Below are 13,988 nucleotides of genomic sequence, written 5' to 3' on the forward strand. Positions count from 1 at the left end.
ACAGATGAGTGGTTTGAGCTTCGAGAGTGTATTTTCCCCATCGCCGGCGGGGTTCAGTGGGTCATATTTCCCCATACCCCGCATTTTACCGTATTAATGCTAACTTGCTAAGTGCCATTGCAAAGAATATCGGAAATGTGGGGGACCCCCGGTGCCCTGTGCGTTCCAGCTGGAAGCTTTGCTAAATCATAGGGCATTCCGGTGAAGATGAACACCTATTGTGGAGTGCATATCGGAGCATCTCCAGAGAGATCCACACCAATCCTTATTTTGTTACCTAACGTAGAGACCTCATTTTAGCTGTAATGATCCAAGTGGGGATGCTCCGGAACAATGACGAGCAACATGGGCAATTTGGACAAGATATATAGTCGTCAGATCATGAGTTTACCATCTCACGTCTATCAAATGCTTCAGGTTTCTTTGAATAGTAACTCAAAATGCATTTCCCAGCAGTTCTTCCTGTTACTATCATGACTCTCGCCCTCGCGCTCCCTATGGTTGCTGCGTCCAACGTGACGGACACCAGCAGCTCCCGGAGGCACTTGTCGAGCGTTATCTTTCAGGTCTTAGAGTCTATCAGGCTCCAAGACCCAGATATCCTACCACTAGCCACTATTTACAAAGCAACCGAGAACTCTCATCCTTCTTCACCTGCCATGATGACAGCGTGGCGAACTATCACCGAGGTTGAAGCGCCTGCCATGCTTGCGATCGACACGGTGCAGAATTCAGTGTACTTTATCTCAGCCATCAGTGAAGGAAGTAGATCCAGATCAATTCTCCGCGGTCGAATCCAAGTGGTTGATAGGCTTATTACTGAGCTGGAGCTATTTATCAACCGCTCCCGTGGTGACGACGGCTTCGCTTTCTCAGTCGATGAGCTCTATGCCAACTATCAGACACTCATGTCACTACCAGCCGGACAGAAAAAAGCAAATCGAGAAACATTAGAGGCTCTGGGAAAGGCGCTTTGGAACCCATCCGACAATTTTACGGCTACTGTGAGTGACAACTGTCAGTTCACCGAAGTAGGATGGAAGGTCGTCGATACTGGGACCTATGGGAACGGCTCCACCAATCCGCTTGGGTGTAGTTGGGACTCAACAAGGCCATATGATCCAGATGCAAGAGCCAATCTTGTTATCGATGAGGAATTAGGATTCGTCGTTTCTAGCGGCATGGTCCAGGGCAAAGTCTATCCGTACTACGGTAATATTTCTACCTTTATCCCGGATTCCATGCACACGCAGCAGGACGCCCAAGAGGTCTGGATAAATACAGTAAAGGGACAAGGAAACATATCCCTGTTGTCCCCTACTGAGGCTACCGGTGAAAACATGGAGGTTGTTCAGTACTACGACGATGAGCTTCAGGCCCTTCAGTTGAATGTCTTTCTTACCGGTCCGAATATGACGTCCGCTTGGTTATGAGGAAGCTTCGTTCGTCATATGTAACACTTATCGTTGTGCCCTTATGAATCGGAGACTATCTCAACTCTTCGGGTCCGTCTTTATCTTCCAGCTTGAACAATACTTCCTTCTTGTCAAAGATGGCAATAAATTGGATCTATTACGTTCAACTTCCCCTTATTCGAATTACTTATCCCAATAAAATCATCCTCCCACGTACGAGATATTCTCCTATTTACGCTGTTAGTATGGATGTAGAGCAGTATCAAGAGACTATTCCGCGGGCGGGAAACTCGTATCCCATTTACGGTAAATTTAACGAATCACCAATATCATTATAGCGCTGTGATTTTAATTGGGACAGGAAAAAGGATACACAAATTTCTCTTATGCATAGAACTGACGGAATCCCTTGGTGATAAATACCTAGAGGGCGCAAAATCGAAGATATGACATGCTACATAGTCTCATTGAAAAAAGGACTCATGGATGGCTTGATCATCAAGACCCCCGAACACTCAGCTAACAATTGAAATGAACATCATGCCCAACTAGTTCCATTCCGCGGACCAGTGAGGTAAACCAAGAATTGCTCACCCTGAAGCTGATCATTGTAATACTGGAAAACATTGAAACTGGTCGCCAGGGTCGCCATCGGTTCGACCAAATATATATACCCCTCAGAACTTTGGATAGAATACCACGTATCCTGCGTCTCCTGCGAAGACTTCATCGAATCCGGGATAAATGCGGAGAAGGTCGCGTAAGGGTAAACCTTACCCGGAACCACGCCTGCCGTGACGACAATTCCCAGTTCCTCATCGATGACCAGAGTCCGGGCATTCAAATCAGTAGGTCGATCTGACATCCAGTTACACGCAGCATTCTTTACCACCCAGCCCATCTCAGTGAATTGGCAGTCTGAGGCCATATCTACCGTAAAGTTGTCATTTGCGTTAAAGCTCGAGGCAGCAATACGCGCCAGCTTATCGCGGGTTGCTTTTGTCCGATTTGTGGGCGGGCTCTGCCAGCGCTTGAAGTTCTGTGCCAGATTCTCGACATCGAAGGCGAATCCGTCCTCGCCTTTACCGCGATTGACGAATAACTCAAACTCGCTAATTAATTGCGAGGATACTTTGATGCGCCCCCAGAGGATATTCTGAATTGTGGCGTTTCCTTCAGTAATAGGTACGGTGAAGTATGCCTGACCTTGTGTGATGTCGATGGCCAGTAGGCTCGGTGAGCTGGCTTTCGTGACAGTCCGCCAGAGAGTCATCATGTTGAGGGCTGCCGGGTGCGCATTCTCGGTTGCCTTGTAAACTTCTGCCAATGGAAGTCTGAATGGGTCGTGCGTCACCATTGAATCTAGGACTTCCGTGATCATCGTTTCCAGACATTCACGGTTGCATGATGTGTTGCTCGATGGGCTTCTCTCGACCAATGTCATAACCGGGTTTGCAATTACCCCAACCATGAGCGCAAGACATGCCAGTGCTTTGGAAACCATGTTGTCTGTAGCCAGGCAATAAAAACCGACGAAGAACGGGAGGACAATCTGAAAGACCGCCGACTAAATACCTCATGTTGTCACTTTACGGCAAACCGTTGCTTCCGTCGGGGGAAGAAACAGAGGACCCTAATCAGGGCTGTGGTGGCGGCGGCTTTCCGCCCCGTCCCGGCTTCCGAGGTGGAGGAGGCGAAAGGCTTTGTAAATATGCAGTCCGTAGGAGCATGAGAAATACCTAGTTTGCCATCTGGACACAAGGATAGTGATGAAGCCAAGCCATTGAGCTGGAACTTTCTTGGTTGCTTTAGGAAACCCTAGATGGGCTAACCTGCCCTACCGAGGGTAAGAAACACATGTGCTTCCAGCTAGATTATGATTTCGCAAGAAACATGATATAGGCTTCGTGACTAGTAATGGAATCTGTGATATGTGCCTTTTTCCTCTTCTGTTCTTCAATATATCAGCTAGTATAAAATAATCTACCTCGGTTTCTGCAGTAAGTATACCCTTGTCTATCATGCTTTACTTGCCCAGATATCAAATATCAAATAATTTCATGAACAAATTACTAAATATTACAGTTCAGATTATTATAACACCTGCACTGTTTGTACACAGAATCAAAGAACTTTAATATCTATAACAATAAATTTTTTATCAATCAATCTTTTTTTCATTGGCTATGAAATTCCTGTCAACAGTGAGGCCTGCTTCTGGGCATAGAACAAGCTCTCAAAAATATTAGGAAACCTAGACAAGCAGATATATTATAATCCTCTTAAATCATATATTATAATAATTATAATCAGATTTGACAGTAATTGCGTATTTTAATGAGAAGGTCTCTTTTCAAATATAGGATTTTGGATATACTGAGTTACTATTGAAAATCACAGGTAATAAAGATGAATCAAAAGACAAAATATCGTAATCTAACATGTTGGATATTCTAGAAATTTATTACTCCAATGTTTAATCATATTAAAAATAATTACTTTGTAATGTTTACCTTTAAATACAGAGTATGTGGACCTGTATTATATACTTAATATAAATATTATTTTTGATATTACTCTTAGTAAGATAGCATGCTTAATGACTCAGGTGAATAGTTAAGAAGCTAGGGATGAAGGGATATGGTGGTGCCTTGTTTGTCTGTGCTAAAGGGTTGAAGCATCGATGGCGTGGCTGAGATATTTCGGCTTACTAGGCCGCCAGATTAGTTACCCTAACCAGTTATCGGGTAATTATGCATAAAATCTGACATACAGCTCTAATGACTGCGGAATGTCTTCAGCCGATGCTGAAGCTATACTGTGTGGTCAGCCTCTATGATCCACTGGGGGGCATCTGCTACTATATAAGCACAGAACTTTCTTGAAGGCTGTACACCCATTGCATTCTGCAGCATCAGCAATTGAACATTACATGCTAGCACGATTATATTTGGAAATCATACAGCGGATGGGCCTGTTGGGGGGAGAGGAAACAAGTCTGAAGCGTTGAGGAAAGCAGCTTGCGCAGGGATCTGCTTTTTGTAATGACGCTGTAACTGGTCGTTCCTTAGGATCTAATAAAACATCGGCAGTATGTAGTGATAACCCCGTCCGTCGGCTTTAACTGAGGCGGGTTATGATAGTTTAATTATCTGGTCTACAGCGATATTGAGCGACTGGCAGTAATGCAATGCACTCATCAGTTTCATGCACGTAGTTCGTGCATGGCGTGTGATAACTCCTGTTCAATTTGCAATGTCTTAGCGTCACGGCCATGTATGTTGATTCCATCGCCACCTCCTAAGACCTGACACACAAATTTGCCTCTACACGCAGCATACAACGCCAATCATGCCATCCCATAGCATGAATGGTAAAGCTTCGGCTATGTCTCTCCTTGTCGATCCTATCATCCTAAAGTACCGCTCGTAGAAGCCAAAGGCAAGCGTGGCTTGGCATGAAGTGTAGGTTAGTCCCGCTTAGGCATGGTGGCAACTCTCACCACCGGGCACACGCGCCAGGCACCAGGCACCAATCTCCAACTGACTACAAATCATATAAGACGTGCTATCCTTTCCTCTGTCTCACAACACTATATCATACGTGCACAGCGATCAAAATGGGTGGCTGGGCGATTTTTTGCGCTATCTGCGGAGGTCCATTTTCCAGCCAAGTCGACATGGACTGCGAAGGAACCGATGAGACGGCGTATCGTTTCGACATCCTCGAGCACTGCAACCTCGAGTGGCTCGACAAACTACGTGCCCTAGGAATAAATCCCAATGCTACTGGAAGTGACAAGTTCGTAGTGACTCGCCGTTAACGTCTTACAAAACTAAATGGCCTGATTTTCTAGGTCGTTTCTGACGGGACCTGGCCGGTACTTTGACTATGTAAGCTAATCGATCCCTTTGACAGTATTCAAGCCGGCAGTATAATTTGCTGAAGCTGGAGGTCCTGCTAGGGGGGGATTGAGGTCGTTGCTGGGAATCGTACGTTGCTCTGAATGCGTGGCCCTCCGTGACACTAGAATTACCCGTCAATGGTAACATCGCCTTGCCAGATATGAACATCCCATACCCGAAGAACGAGGTTGTGTCCATGGTTGCGTATGCATTGCGTCTCCTCTTTCAGTTTACCCGCTAACCTTTACATAGATATCACGACTTTGCCGAAATAGGCGAACCACATGTGTTTCCGTTTCACTCAGTTTGCTACGAGGTTCTGAAGAGATGCATCTCCCTGAGGCAGCCAGGTGAAATTCAGGGAAATAATCTATATCAGGTTTTCGAACAGGCCAACGGTGGCCGGTACGTCCGGTTGCAACTTGACTATGGCGAACCAGACCCGCCCGTAGAGCAGGTGTGGGAGACTCTCCGAGGGCAGGAGGTAAGTAATATGCTGAGAGCAAACAATGCGGGTTAGAAGTTTAATATGCCCAGATTCTGGTAGTAAACCCAGTCGACATACCGGAGCTTGAATCAGAGATCAACGACATCAAGTGCTTGTTAGACACGAAGACCTACCTTAATAATGAGACGAAGCTCCACAAAGACGATCTTTTCAGTCGTCTTTCGAATGAACTGCGACACGAGATCTTCAAGCACCTCCCCCCAGAATCGATTTTGGCTCTCAAGGCTGCCTCGCGAATCATGCACACTACCTGGGTTCCGCGCTCCATGTGGGAAGCCAAGTTAGTCGATACATATCCATGGCTGTGGGAGGTGCTTGAACTCCCGGTTTTCCAATCGCAGGACATCGAAGAGAAAACGTCTAGGCTGCTTTTTGCTTGCAGGGAGCAGGGTGAGTCCACGGGCAGAAGCTATGGCTATATCCTGGGTCTTGCCAACAGGAGAAGGATTTGGGGAGTATGCGAACAGATTCGGAGTAATTATTTGGAGTAGCGGACCACTTTTACGAGGCAAATACTGTGGCGGCTGCTGTTACATCCGCGTGGGGAGACATTGAAGTGATCCTTCAAACTCTTATCACATCATACTCTGGACTTAATATGACGAATCCCGTGTTCTGAGTCTTCTCCCAGATTCTAATGGTAAAGATGAAGCCCAAATGAAAGATTCATTGTAAGGTCCTATAAATCTCAATATATATAATCTACCGGTAAAGGTAAATTCAGACAGTCAGCGTAGGCACAACAATAGCTAATCGAACTATGGCCGAGCGAAGTTCCTTCGAAGTCTGAGGATATTCAAATCCCGTCCGGGGCAGTTCTTTCTTTTCATCAGAGTGCGCTGAGCCCGACACAGTGGTATCTAGGTCTTAGGTGCCAGTAAATTTGAGATATAAGTTGTTAGAATGATTAAAGATTAGACTTTGTATTTTATTTATTTAAAAGCCCCATCTTAGAATCTGTGGAGATGTATAGCTTTATACTAGTAATTTATCTATATATCTTCTAGCCTTAGTCCTAAAGACTTTCTTTGTATTTCTAATTAACTATATTATCTTGAAATTACGCAGCCAATATCTATCCGGTCCACGTGTCTGATTGCTGTGGGTTTAGAAATCTTGGATCTACTACTTGAACACGTTATTCTACAGCAAGCTGTTATATCTGGGTATCAGCTGCTCGTGCGTAGCCAATACTTGTAGAACTCCTTCTATACTCCATCAGGATGTAGAAAGAGTATTCAGATCTGCAAAACTGAGCTTGAGGATGCATGCTTGTGGGCATGTTTTTCTAAAAAGATACCTTCTCAGAGGGTTTACGCAATGTTTATTTTATCACACAATTGGTCCCCTGGCAATGCGCTAGGCTTGGAGGTGATGAAGGATGCTCGGTAGCCGTGACCTTACCCGACGGATTTTTGCAGTCCACACCCAATGAAGTTGACTGCAGCAATTGTCGCATTTTGTATTTGGATTCAGAGAAATGGGTAAATATATGTACGATCAACGGTAAAAACGAAGTGAATGCAAGAGATATTTGAAATAAAAAAAAATAAAAAAAGAGAAAAACATACAACAGAAGGGATTCGCTGGTGGTCACCCACCCAACTACTAACCTCCCGGCGTGTGGCTTGAGTACGGCTGAGCGGACGGGAAGCCCTATTTTCCACACCCTATGGTCGTATGTGTCAGTTACAGTGTAGAGCTGGCTTATATGCTTGGATGGAGCTTAAACATTCATATTTCCACATTATATATTGTTTTATCATGTCCAGCTGTAATGGAGACCCTTTCTATACCGTAGTATATAATACTCCGTTTAGTCAAATTGAACGGTTAATATAACCCTTTTGCACTAATTATAAATCAAGAGAATTAGATGATTGGAAGAATTAACAGAGAGGTAATTATAGATTAATCGATAATGACATGGTAAGAGCAGATGACAAACGTAAACCTTGGGTCGCCGATCATTCCCTTGGTCCACTCGAAACCTTAGTATTAGTGCATTAACCCTGCCAACGCCAGACTCTCGGCCGGTCTCGAAGATTCCAGCCAACCCCGGATGATGGCGCTCCTCGGAGTGGCTCTGTTCAAGTGAGAAACAAATCAAGCCTCTAATCTTGGCTTTTGAAGGTAGCTAAGCAACATATGTACCTAGTCCCGTCCCTAGCTGTGGTTCTGTCACTCTCCAATCTATCGACTTAATACCTAATATCAACTCGGATCACTACCGTCTCTTGTATAAGCATGCCCAGAAAGCCACCATTCAGCGTCGACGTCTCTATTCCAAGTACTTTCTACACTCCTGCTGCAATTCGCGACGAGTATTATACCCCCTACAGTCCCACTACGGATACTTCCCACTTTTTACAGAATGATCTCTCTGTCGAATGTCTTAACCGTATTCACAAATACCTGTGGTTGGCTGGCCGACCTATGCCACCCAGACCTTTGAACTATCAAACCGCAACCTCTCGGCAAATTGTGCCAGATGAGAGGATTGACATGCACATGGTCTGGGAACCTTCACGGCGTATCCATCTGAAGCCGCTCCCGCGATACCTCCTAAGCCATCAATTTTGGAAATCTTACCTGATCTGCAAAGAACCTTGTCCCTGCATGTCCAACTACATTTACTGTCAGGCAGAAAGGGGGGACGGGGTTTGTCAGCAAAGACATCTATACGAATGTGGCCTAGGACTTTTATATTCTTATATTGCTCTAATTGAGCGAGAAAGTGATTTTGCTATCGCCCAGGACCAACGCCTATTACCACTCAACGTGACGTGGGAAATGTGGGTTAAATTGGTCAAGGAGCTCTTGGAGAATAGAGCTTTTAACCCTGGAAATGTCAATGCACGTTACTTGTTTGGCGAACTTAGGCTGTCACGACTCAACAAAATTTACATGTTTCGTCATGGCAGTATTCTACGAGGTTATCACTTCACATATCAAACATATACTGAGTTGTTCTATGATTACCTAACACCCCTTACTGCAACGATTGTTTATGTCGCATTAGTGTTGACGGCAATGCAGGTTGGGCTGGCTACCAAGCTGGGGGGCAATGTTGCATTTCAAAATGCTTCGTATGGTTTTACCGTCTTTTCAATCATTGGCCCGCTCATTATACTTCTGCTAGTTGCATTTCTTGGGTTCATCCAATTTATCAATAATCTTCTGGCGACATTGCAATTCAAACGGGAGCGATTCGCGCACTACAAGCTACTGAGCTCGCACAGTTGATAACTTGATTGTGTTCTCTCATCGCCTAGAAATCCGGGGCGACCCCTAATGACTGTGATGCAAGGTTACAATAATGGCATAAGAACATCACAATTAGCAAAAAGTTGCCTAAATAGATTATTAAGTCCGATTCGGCGACTATTGAGCATAGGATCAGAAGCAGGCCCTTTTCCTGTGAGGTCCCTGTCTGAGGATATTGTCTCGCGCAGCCGCCATCTTAATGATTGAGGTGGGTGCCGTACCACCAAAATACACAACATCGTGGTAGAATGACGCAATCCCAGATACTGTCAGGTTTAAGCATGACTCGAACATGATTGAATCACGATCTGACTCGGATTCGAGTTGTGAGTTCCGATCCTTGGAACCTGAGTCGGAGCATGCCGAGGTCTATTCTTGCAGCAGTACCACAGCAATTGTGGTCCCTCACAACTTGTAAGCTAGAGCCTTGGGCTCTCGGACCAGTTTAAATATTTTTTCTTCCAGCCTCTGCTCTCTGCATGGTCCCGTATTTTATTGATTCCTTGACAAATTGCGTCATATGCCGGATCATCTGGTGAGGCACATTTGTTCAGCCCCATATGATCTTTCTCAACTGCAATGTTTTCGGCCATATCAAGCACTGCAGCATTCCTCTCGACAATCTTTTTCATTTTTTGTAAGTATTCGTGGTATGTAGAGCGTGTAGTGATCGTACTCACAAAGCCTAGATAAATAAGTTGAGCAAAGTACGTATGGTGCTTCTCATACATCGTGACGAGCTTAATGTCTTTTCTTCTCCTGACAACGCTCATGAATCGTTCTTGCAAGTCGGATAGATGAGGGTTATCCCTGTAGAGACCTTTCAGTAGTATTGCGCTTGATCCAAATACCCATGTCAAGCGTGCTATGAAGGCTCCAAATTGCGAAACATTGGACCCTTGATGGGGCGTTCCAAGAAAGATGATACCGATTGTATCATCCAATATGTCCCTATACTGTTTATCTGTTTCCGCCAAGCATATTGCCTTGATGAACCAGATCAGTCAGGTCACTTTAGACAGATCATGGTGATCTTACCTCTTTGATAATAATGCCACCAAAGCTATGGCCGATGAAAATGATGGGACACTGCGGTATAAGCCAAGGGGGTTACTTTTGAGGCGTTCCTTATGGTTATCTCTATTAGCTGACGACTGACCTTGTGGTGTTCACGTCTTTCCTCGTTTACTGCTCGTAAAAGTATTTTGGCATTTTCAAACGGTGTGTTGTTGCTCGCCCGGACAAACCAGTCAGAGTTATGGCCAAATGTCATGACCCGTGCTTTGCTGAAGTCTCGTGGGAAAAGGTCCGTTAGCCAGTTTACGCGAGACTGGTTTGGTCCTCTCGTCGTCCAAGTAAATTCGGGGTGCGCGCCTAACCCATGCACTGCGACGACGCTAAAGACAGTCAGTGTTAAATCAAGATATTGGAGCATATGGAAGATATACTCTAGTCGGCGGTTGGGAGGCTGGCAGTTCACTATTGTTCTTGTCCCTCGTTGAAGAAACTGTTCATGACGCTTCAAGGCGCGTCTAACGTAGTAAGAAAGGATCCCAGACGCGACTATCGTCACTCCAAGTACTGAATAAACACTTATGGAGCCTGGACGAGGCCATGCCATGCTCGCAAAAGACGTTTGTGATCGTTGCGATTCAATGTTAACCTGACAAGGCGTGGTTCATAAGTGCGAAGGGGAATGCTACGGCAGGGCATGATTTTCTAGATAAATTGTTAACCCAGAATTTGTCCAGTTCATTATTCCAGATATAGTTGTAGGCCACTGGCCCGAACGAATTATCCGAGAAGAAGAGTTTCCAGCATAGCGGCATCAGCGGGTGCGCCACGTCGTACTCGTATCCATAAAAACCTTATATGATTATATTGTACCATATGAAGTTAAGAGCAATGCCCTGTGAATAACACTTTATTTGCATATTATGACGACACACTTTTATGGAAGAAGCATGTATAGCGCCTATTTGACGAACGCGATACGAAATTATAAATGTAAGTCGTTTCGTTGAGTTTAAGCCAAAATTCCCCTCTCCAAACAAAAGAAGAAGTATGTAAATTTGTAACCCTTCCAATGATACTTAAGTGGAAGGGCATAGATTACATTCCACCTCGAAAAGCGACATTCGGATACATATAACGCAGTCATAGCATTTGGCGCGCTGTTAAAATCATATTTTTGCCGCTGATTATGACACACAACATCCATCTTGCCCCTGCTGGTAAGAGTCGATGGGCCTGAGATCGCCTTCTTGGTCGCTAGGGTGAAAACGAAGCCCAAAATGCACCCGTATAGCTCCCTCAGTTGACAGAAGTTATAGCATTAGGGCGTCACATCCAAGTAGTTGAACAGTAAAATGAAAGAATCTATGGCATCAGCATGATATACTTTCCAGAACTCTATTTCAATGGGGTACCTCGATATAGATCTAAGGCGCATCAAGCGAGACTTATGCCAGACTAGATGCAAATTTATACTGTCTGGTAGGTTTGCCTGCATTGGCTGCTTACCTAGCCAAAAATAATCGTCAAATATGTTGGACCTTCCAACATCAACATCATACTAGAGTATCATAGGAATAGTTGCCCACGCCCGATGAGAAAGCTTCGTGAATTGGGTCGGATACGGTCCATGTTTGCGACCTCATCATGGTCAAAAATCCCCAGGAAATTTTATTCGGTGGGTGCAGACAGCCTTAGAGATCAGGAAGGGCCAAGATTGGACTTTCGGGCTCGGATGACACACATCCCAGAGCTGTGACGAGGGCATCCATGGTTTGACATTGTACTGTCTCTTTCTCCCAACTCTATTCATAAATGCAAATATAACAGATAAACTTCACAGAGTATACTTGAAAAGAGGACTCTTCTCTTCCATATCGCGAAGCTGCTCCTCAGTATACAGTTCCTCAATCTCAGACAGAGTCAACCGAGCCTTGCCCTTATTAGCGCTCCATAAACAGAACTCCAAACTCAAGGCAGCCACGAGTCCAGCAGCAGCGAATGCTAGAGAGGTGCCATAGCCAGTAGGGTATCGGGGTTTTTCATCGGATTTATAAATATAACTGCCAATGATACCACCCGCATTCCCAACGCAGATAAGATAACCAATAGCCACAGCACGCTTGTGCGGATTAACAATGTTGCACACATTCCAGGCATTAACACCAGGAAGGATGGGATACATTCCAAAGCAAGCAAGGCAAATCGCAAAGTAGCATAGTGCTATATTATTCTCGATGCTGGCGGCTTTCGAAAACAGAATGCCAAATGAAGCTATGAGCGAGCACTGGGGGATGACGATAAATGGCATTCGCCATGAAAAGCGATCAGCGAACACGGAGAAGCCGTAAGCTGATATCGCGCCGACTGTATAAGGCGGAATTGTCATAAGCTGGGCCGTAGCTGACTTATACCCCATTGATTTGATGATTTCAGGCATACTGAATTTGAGTGCGTAGTTGGGGACGGCATTGGACCAATTACCAAGTATGAGGAGATAGATTTTCCAATCGGTCAGGACGCTGAAGATTATCTTCTTGTTGAAGCCTTCATGGTGACCACTATGATTATTGGAAACGAGCTGTCGTACCTCGAGGTATCGAATCTCGTCTTGTGAAAGCCAGTTGGGGGATAAAGATGGGGAATCCAGAAGGAGCAGGTAGCAGAGAACGGCCATGAAAACTGTCACAAGACCCTCGATGATGAAGATCTTGTATGGATATCAGTAAGTGGGATCACAGAAGAATTTAAAGAAATGGCCTACCCAGCGCCAACCTTCGTAGCCTGCTATTCCGTCCATTTTGGCGATAGCATATGCCAGGAGACCGGAAAAGGCTCCACCAGAAGCAGCAGATGTGTAGAGAATAGCGATGCGAGTCTGTGTTTCGTTTGGAAGATACCATTTCGATATGATTAGCACAGCACCTGGCAGAAATCCAGCCCTATGTGACTTGTCAGTACTGCGAAAAGTGTTCCATGTGCCTAGGACCTTACTCGAAAAGACCCAGAAGGAATCGAATCACCACAAGGCCGGCAAAATTGCGAACAAAGCCCGTGCAAAGCATGATCACACCCCAGCAGAATATTAGGAGCCCTAAATACTGTGACGGTCTCTTGAGTCGGTTAAGTATTATGTTGCTTGGTACCTCTTTGGCCACGTTAGTGTTTGTTTGCTGTTCGCACATGGGAGACTCGTACCAGCTAGAACATAAGGTATGAAAAAGATAGACAAGGCAATATTGTATTGTATGCCGCTCATGTGTAGACTTGGAAGTAAACCCTCGATTTTGGCATTTCCTGTTCAGTGTAAAAAACCAGAACGCATAAATTTTGGGGGTGTTACATACCGATATTGGTTTTGTCTATATATGCAACCAAGTACAAAAGGACAAACATTGGTACGAGTCGCATCTGGTTTGTAACTCAGCAGCTCATTCGTTGAAGGAATGGAGATAGACACCATACGTCAACCTATAATGATATTGTCAGTAAGCTCCACACACGCGCGTCATACCAATACAGTTACCTTTCTGAGAACCTTCTTCTTTGCCTCGGGTGGAAAATTCGACAGAAACTCTAAATCGTCGGCAGAGGCTCCATGACCTGGGAGGTCCTCTAGGTGCATCACGGCAGTATCCTTATCAGTCATATTGACGGAGTTGGTCTTGGGGGCGCAAGTTAGGACAATTAACAGCAGGAATCGAGATGATCTTATGGGTCTGGGCTAACAGAGCTCTTGGCACCCCCACGGGGTAGATGCAGGAAAAGCAGATCCGGGGAAGCAAGCAAAATTGGCGCCGTTCACGGAGCAGCCTTGGCAACTCCGGATTCTCGGTGCTGTGAGCCTTGTTTTCCGAGATATCCGGTATTCCCACCGAT

General features: G+C 45.1%; 6 protein-coding genes across 6 annotated transcripts; 3 read left to right on the forward strand and 3 right to left on the reverse strand.

Annotated features, from left to right (window-relative positions):
* Window positions 1–497: 497 nt before the first annotated feature.
* BO88DRAFT_343831 (uncharacterized protein) lies at window positions 498–1,433 on the forward strand (the record flags this gene model as incomplete). Its single annotated transcript, XM_025703207.1, has 1 exon — window positions 498–1,433. One exon carries the CDS (start codon window positions 498–500, stop codon window positions 1,431–1,433), a length of 936 nt encoding a protein of 311 aa, XP_025561451.1.
* Window positions 1,434–1,953: 520 nt separating this feature from the next.
* BO88DRAFT_343518 (uncharacterized protein) lies at window positions 1,954–2,859 on the reverse strand (the record flags this gene model as incomplete). The annotated part of the gene is made up of 1 exon (XM_025703190.1): window positions 1,954–2,859. The coding sequence occupies one exon, from the start codon at window positions 2,857–2,859 to the stop codon at window positions 1,954–1,956; it is 906 nt and encodes a 301-aa protein (XP_025561452.1).
* Window positions 2,860–5,094: 2,235 nt separating this feature from the next.
* On the forward strand, window positions 5,095–6,480 carry BO88DRAFT_391349 (F-box protein; the record flags this gene model as incomplete). Its single annotated transcript, XM_025704999.1, has 7 exons — window positions 5,095–5,216; window positions 5,272–5,308; window positions 5,380–5,407; window positions 5,479–5,524; window positions 5,573–5,804; window positions 5,858–6,283; window positions 6,337–6,480. 7 exons carry the CDS (start codon window positions 5,095–5,097, stop codon window positions 6,445–6,447), a joined length of 1,002 nt encoding a protein of 333 aa, XP_025561453.1. The 3' UTR covers window positions 6,448–6,480.
* A 1,274-nt stretch (window positions 6,481–7,754) lies between these two features.
* BO88DRAFT_465478 (uncharacterized protein) lies at window positions 7,755–9,160 on the forward strand. The gene has a single exon (XM_025711412.1). The coding sequence runs from the start codon at window positions 8,076–8,078 to the stop codon at window positions 9,072–9,074; it is 999 nt and encodes a 332-aa protein (XP_025561454.1). The 5' UTR covers window positions 7,755–8,075; the 3' UTR covers window positions 9,075–9,160.
* A 354-nt stretch (window positions 9,161–9,514) lies between these two features.
* Window positions 9,515–10,368, reverse strand: BO88DRAFT_465490 (uncharacterized protein; the record flags this gene model as incomplete). The annotated part of the gene is made up of 2 exons (XM_025711413.1): window positions 9,515–10,081; window positions 10,255–10,368. 2 exons carry the CDS (start codon window positions 10,366–10,368, stop codon window positions 9,515–9,517), a joined length of 681 nt encoding a protein of 226 aa, XP_025561455.1.
* A 1,578-nt stretch (window positions 10,369–11,946) lies between these two features.
* On the reverse strand, window positions 11,947–13,758 carry BO88DRAFT_343930 (putative MFS transporter; the record flags this gene model as incomplete). Its single annotated transcript, XM_025703211.1, has 6 exons — window positions 11,947–12,819; window positions 12,874–13,051; window positions 13,104–13,257; window positions 13,308–13,406; window positions 13,457–13,520; window positions 13,630–13,758. 6 exons carry the CDS (start codon window positions 13,756–13,758, stop codon window positions 11,947–11,949), a joined length of 1,497 nt encoding a protein of 498 aa, XP_025561456.1.
* Window positions 13,759–13,988: the final 230 nt, after the last annotated feature.

The sequence above is a fragment of the Aspergillus vadensis genome (genome assembly GCF_003184925.1).
Source record: "Aspergillus vadensis CBS 113365 unplaced genomic scaffold BO88scaffold_16, whole genome shotgun sequence".
Classification (NCBI taxonomy): Eukaryota; Fungi; Ascomycota; class Eurotiomycetes; order Eurotiales; family Aspergillaceae; genus Aspergillus; species Aspergillus vadensis.

Bases quoted from the DNA above. Each gene is read 5' to 3' on its own strand.
- BO88DRAFT_465478 (XM_025711412.1), top strand. From the start codon at position 8,076: ATGCCCAGAAAGCCACCATTCAGCGTCGACGTCTCTATTCCAAGTACT.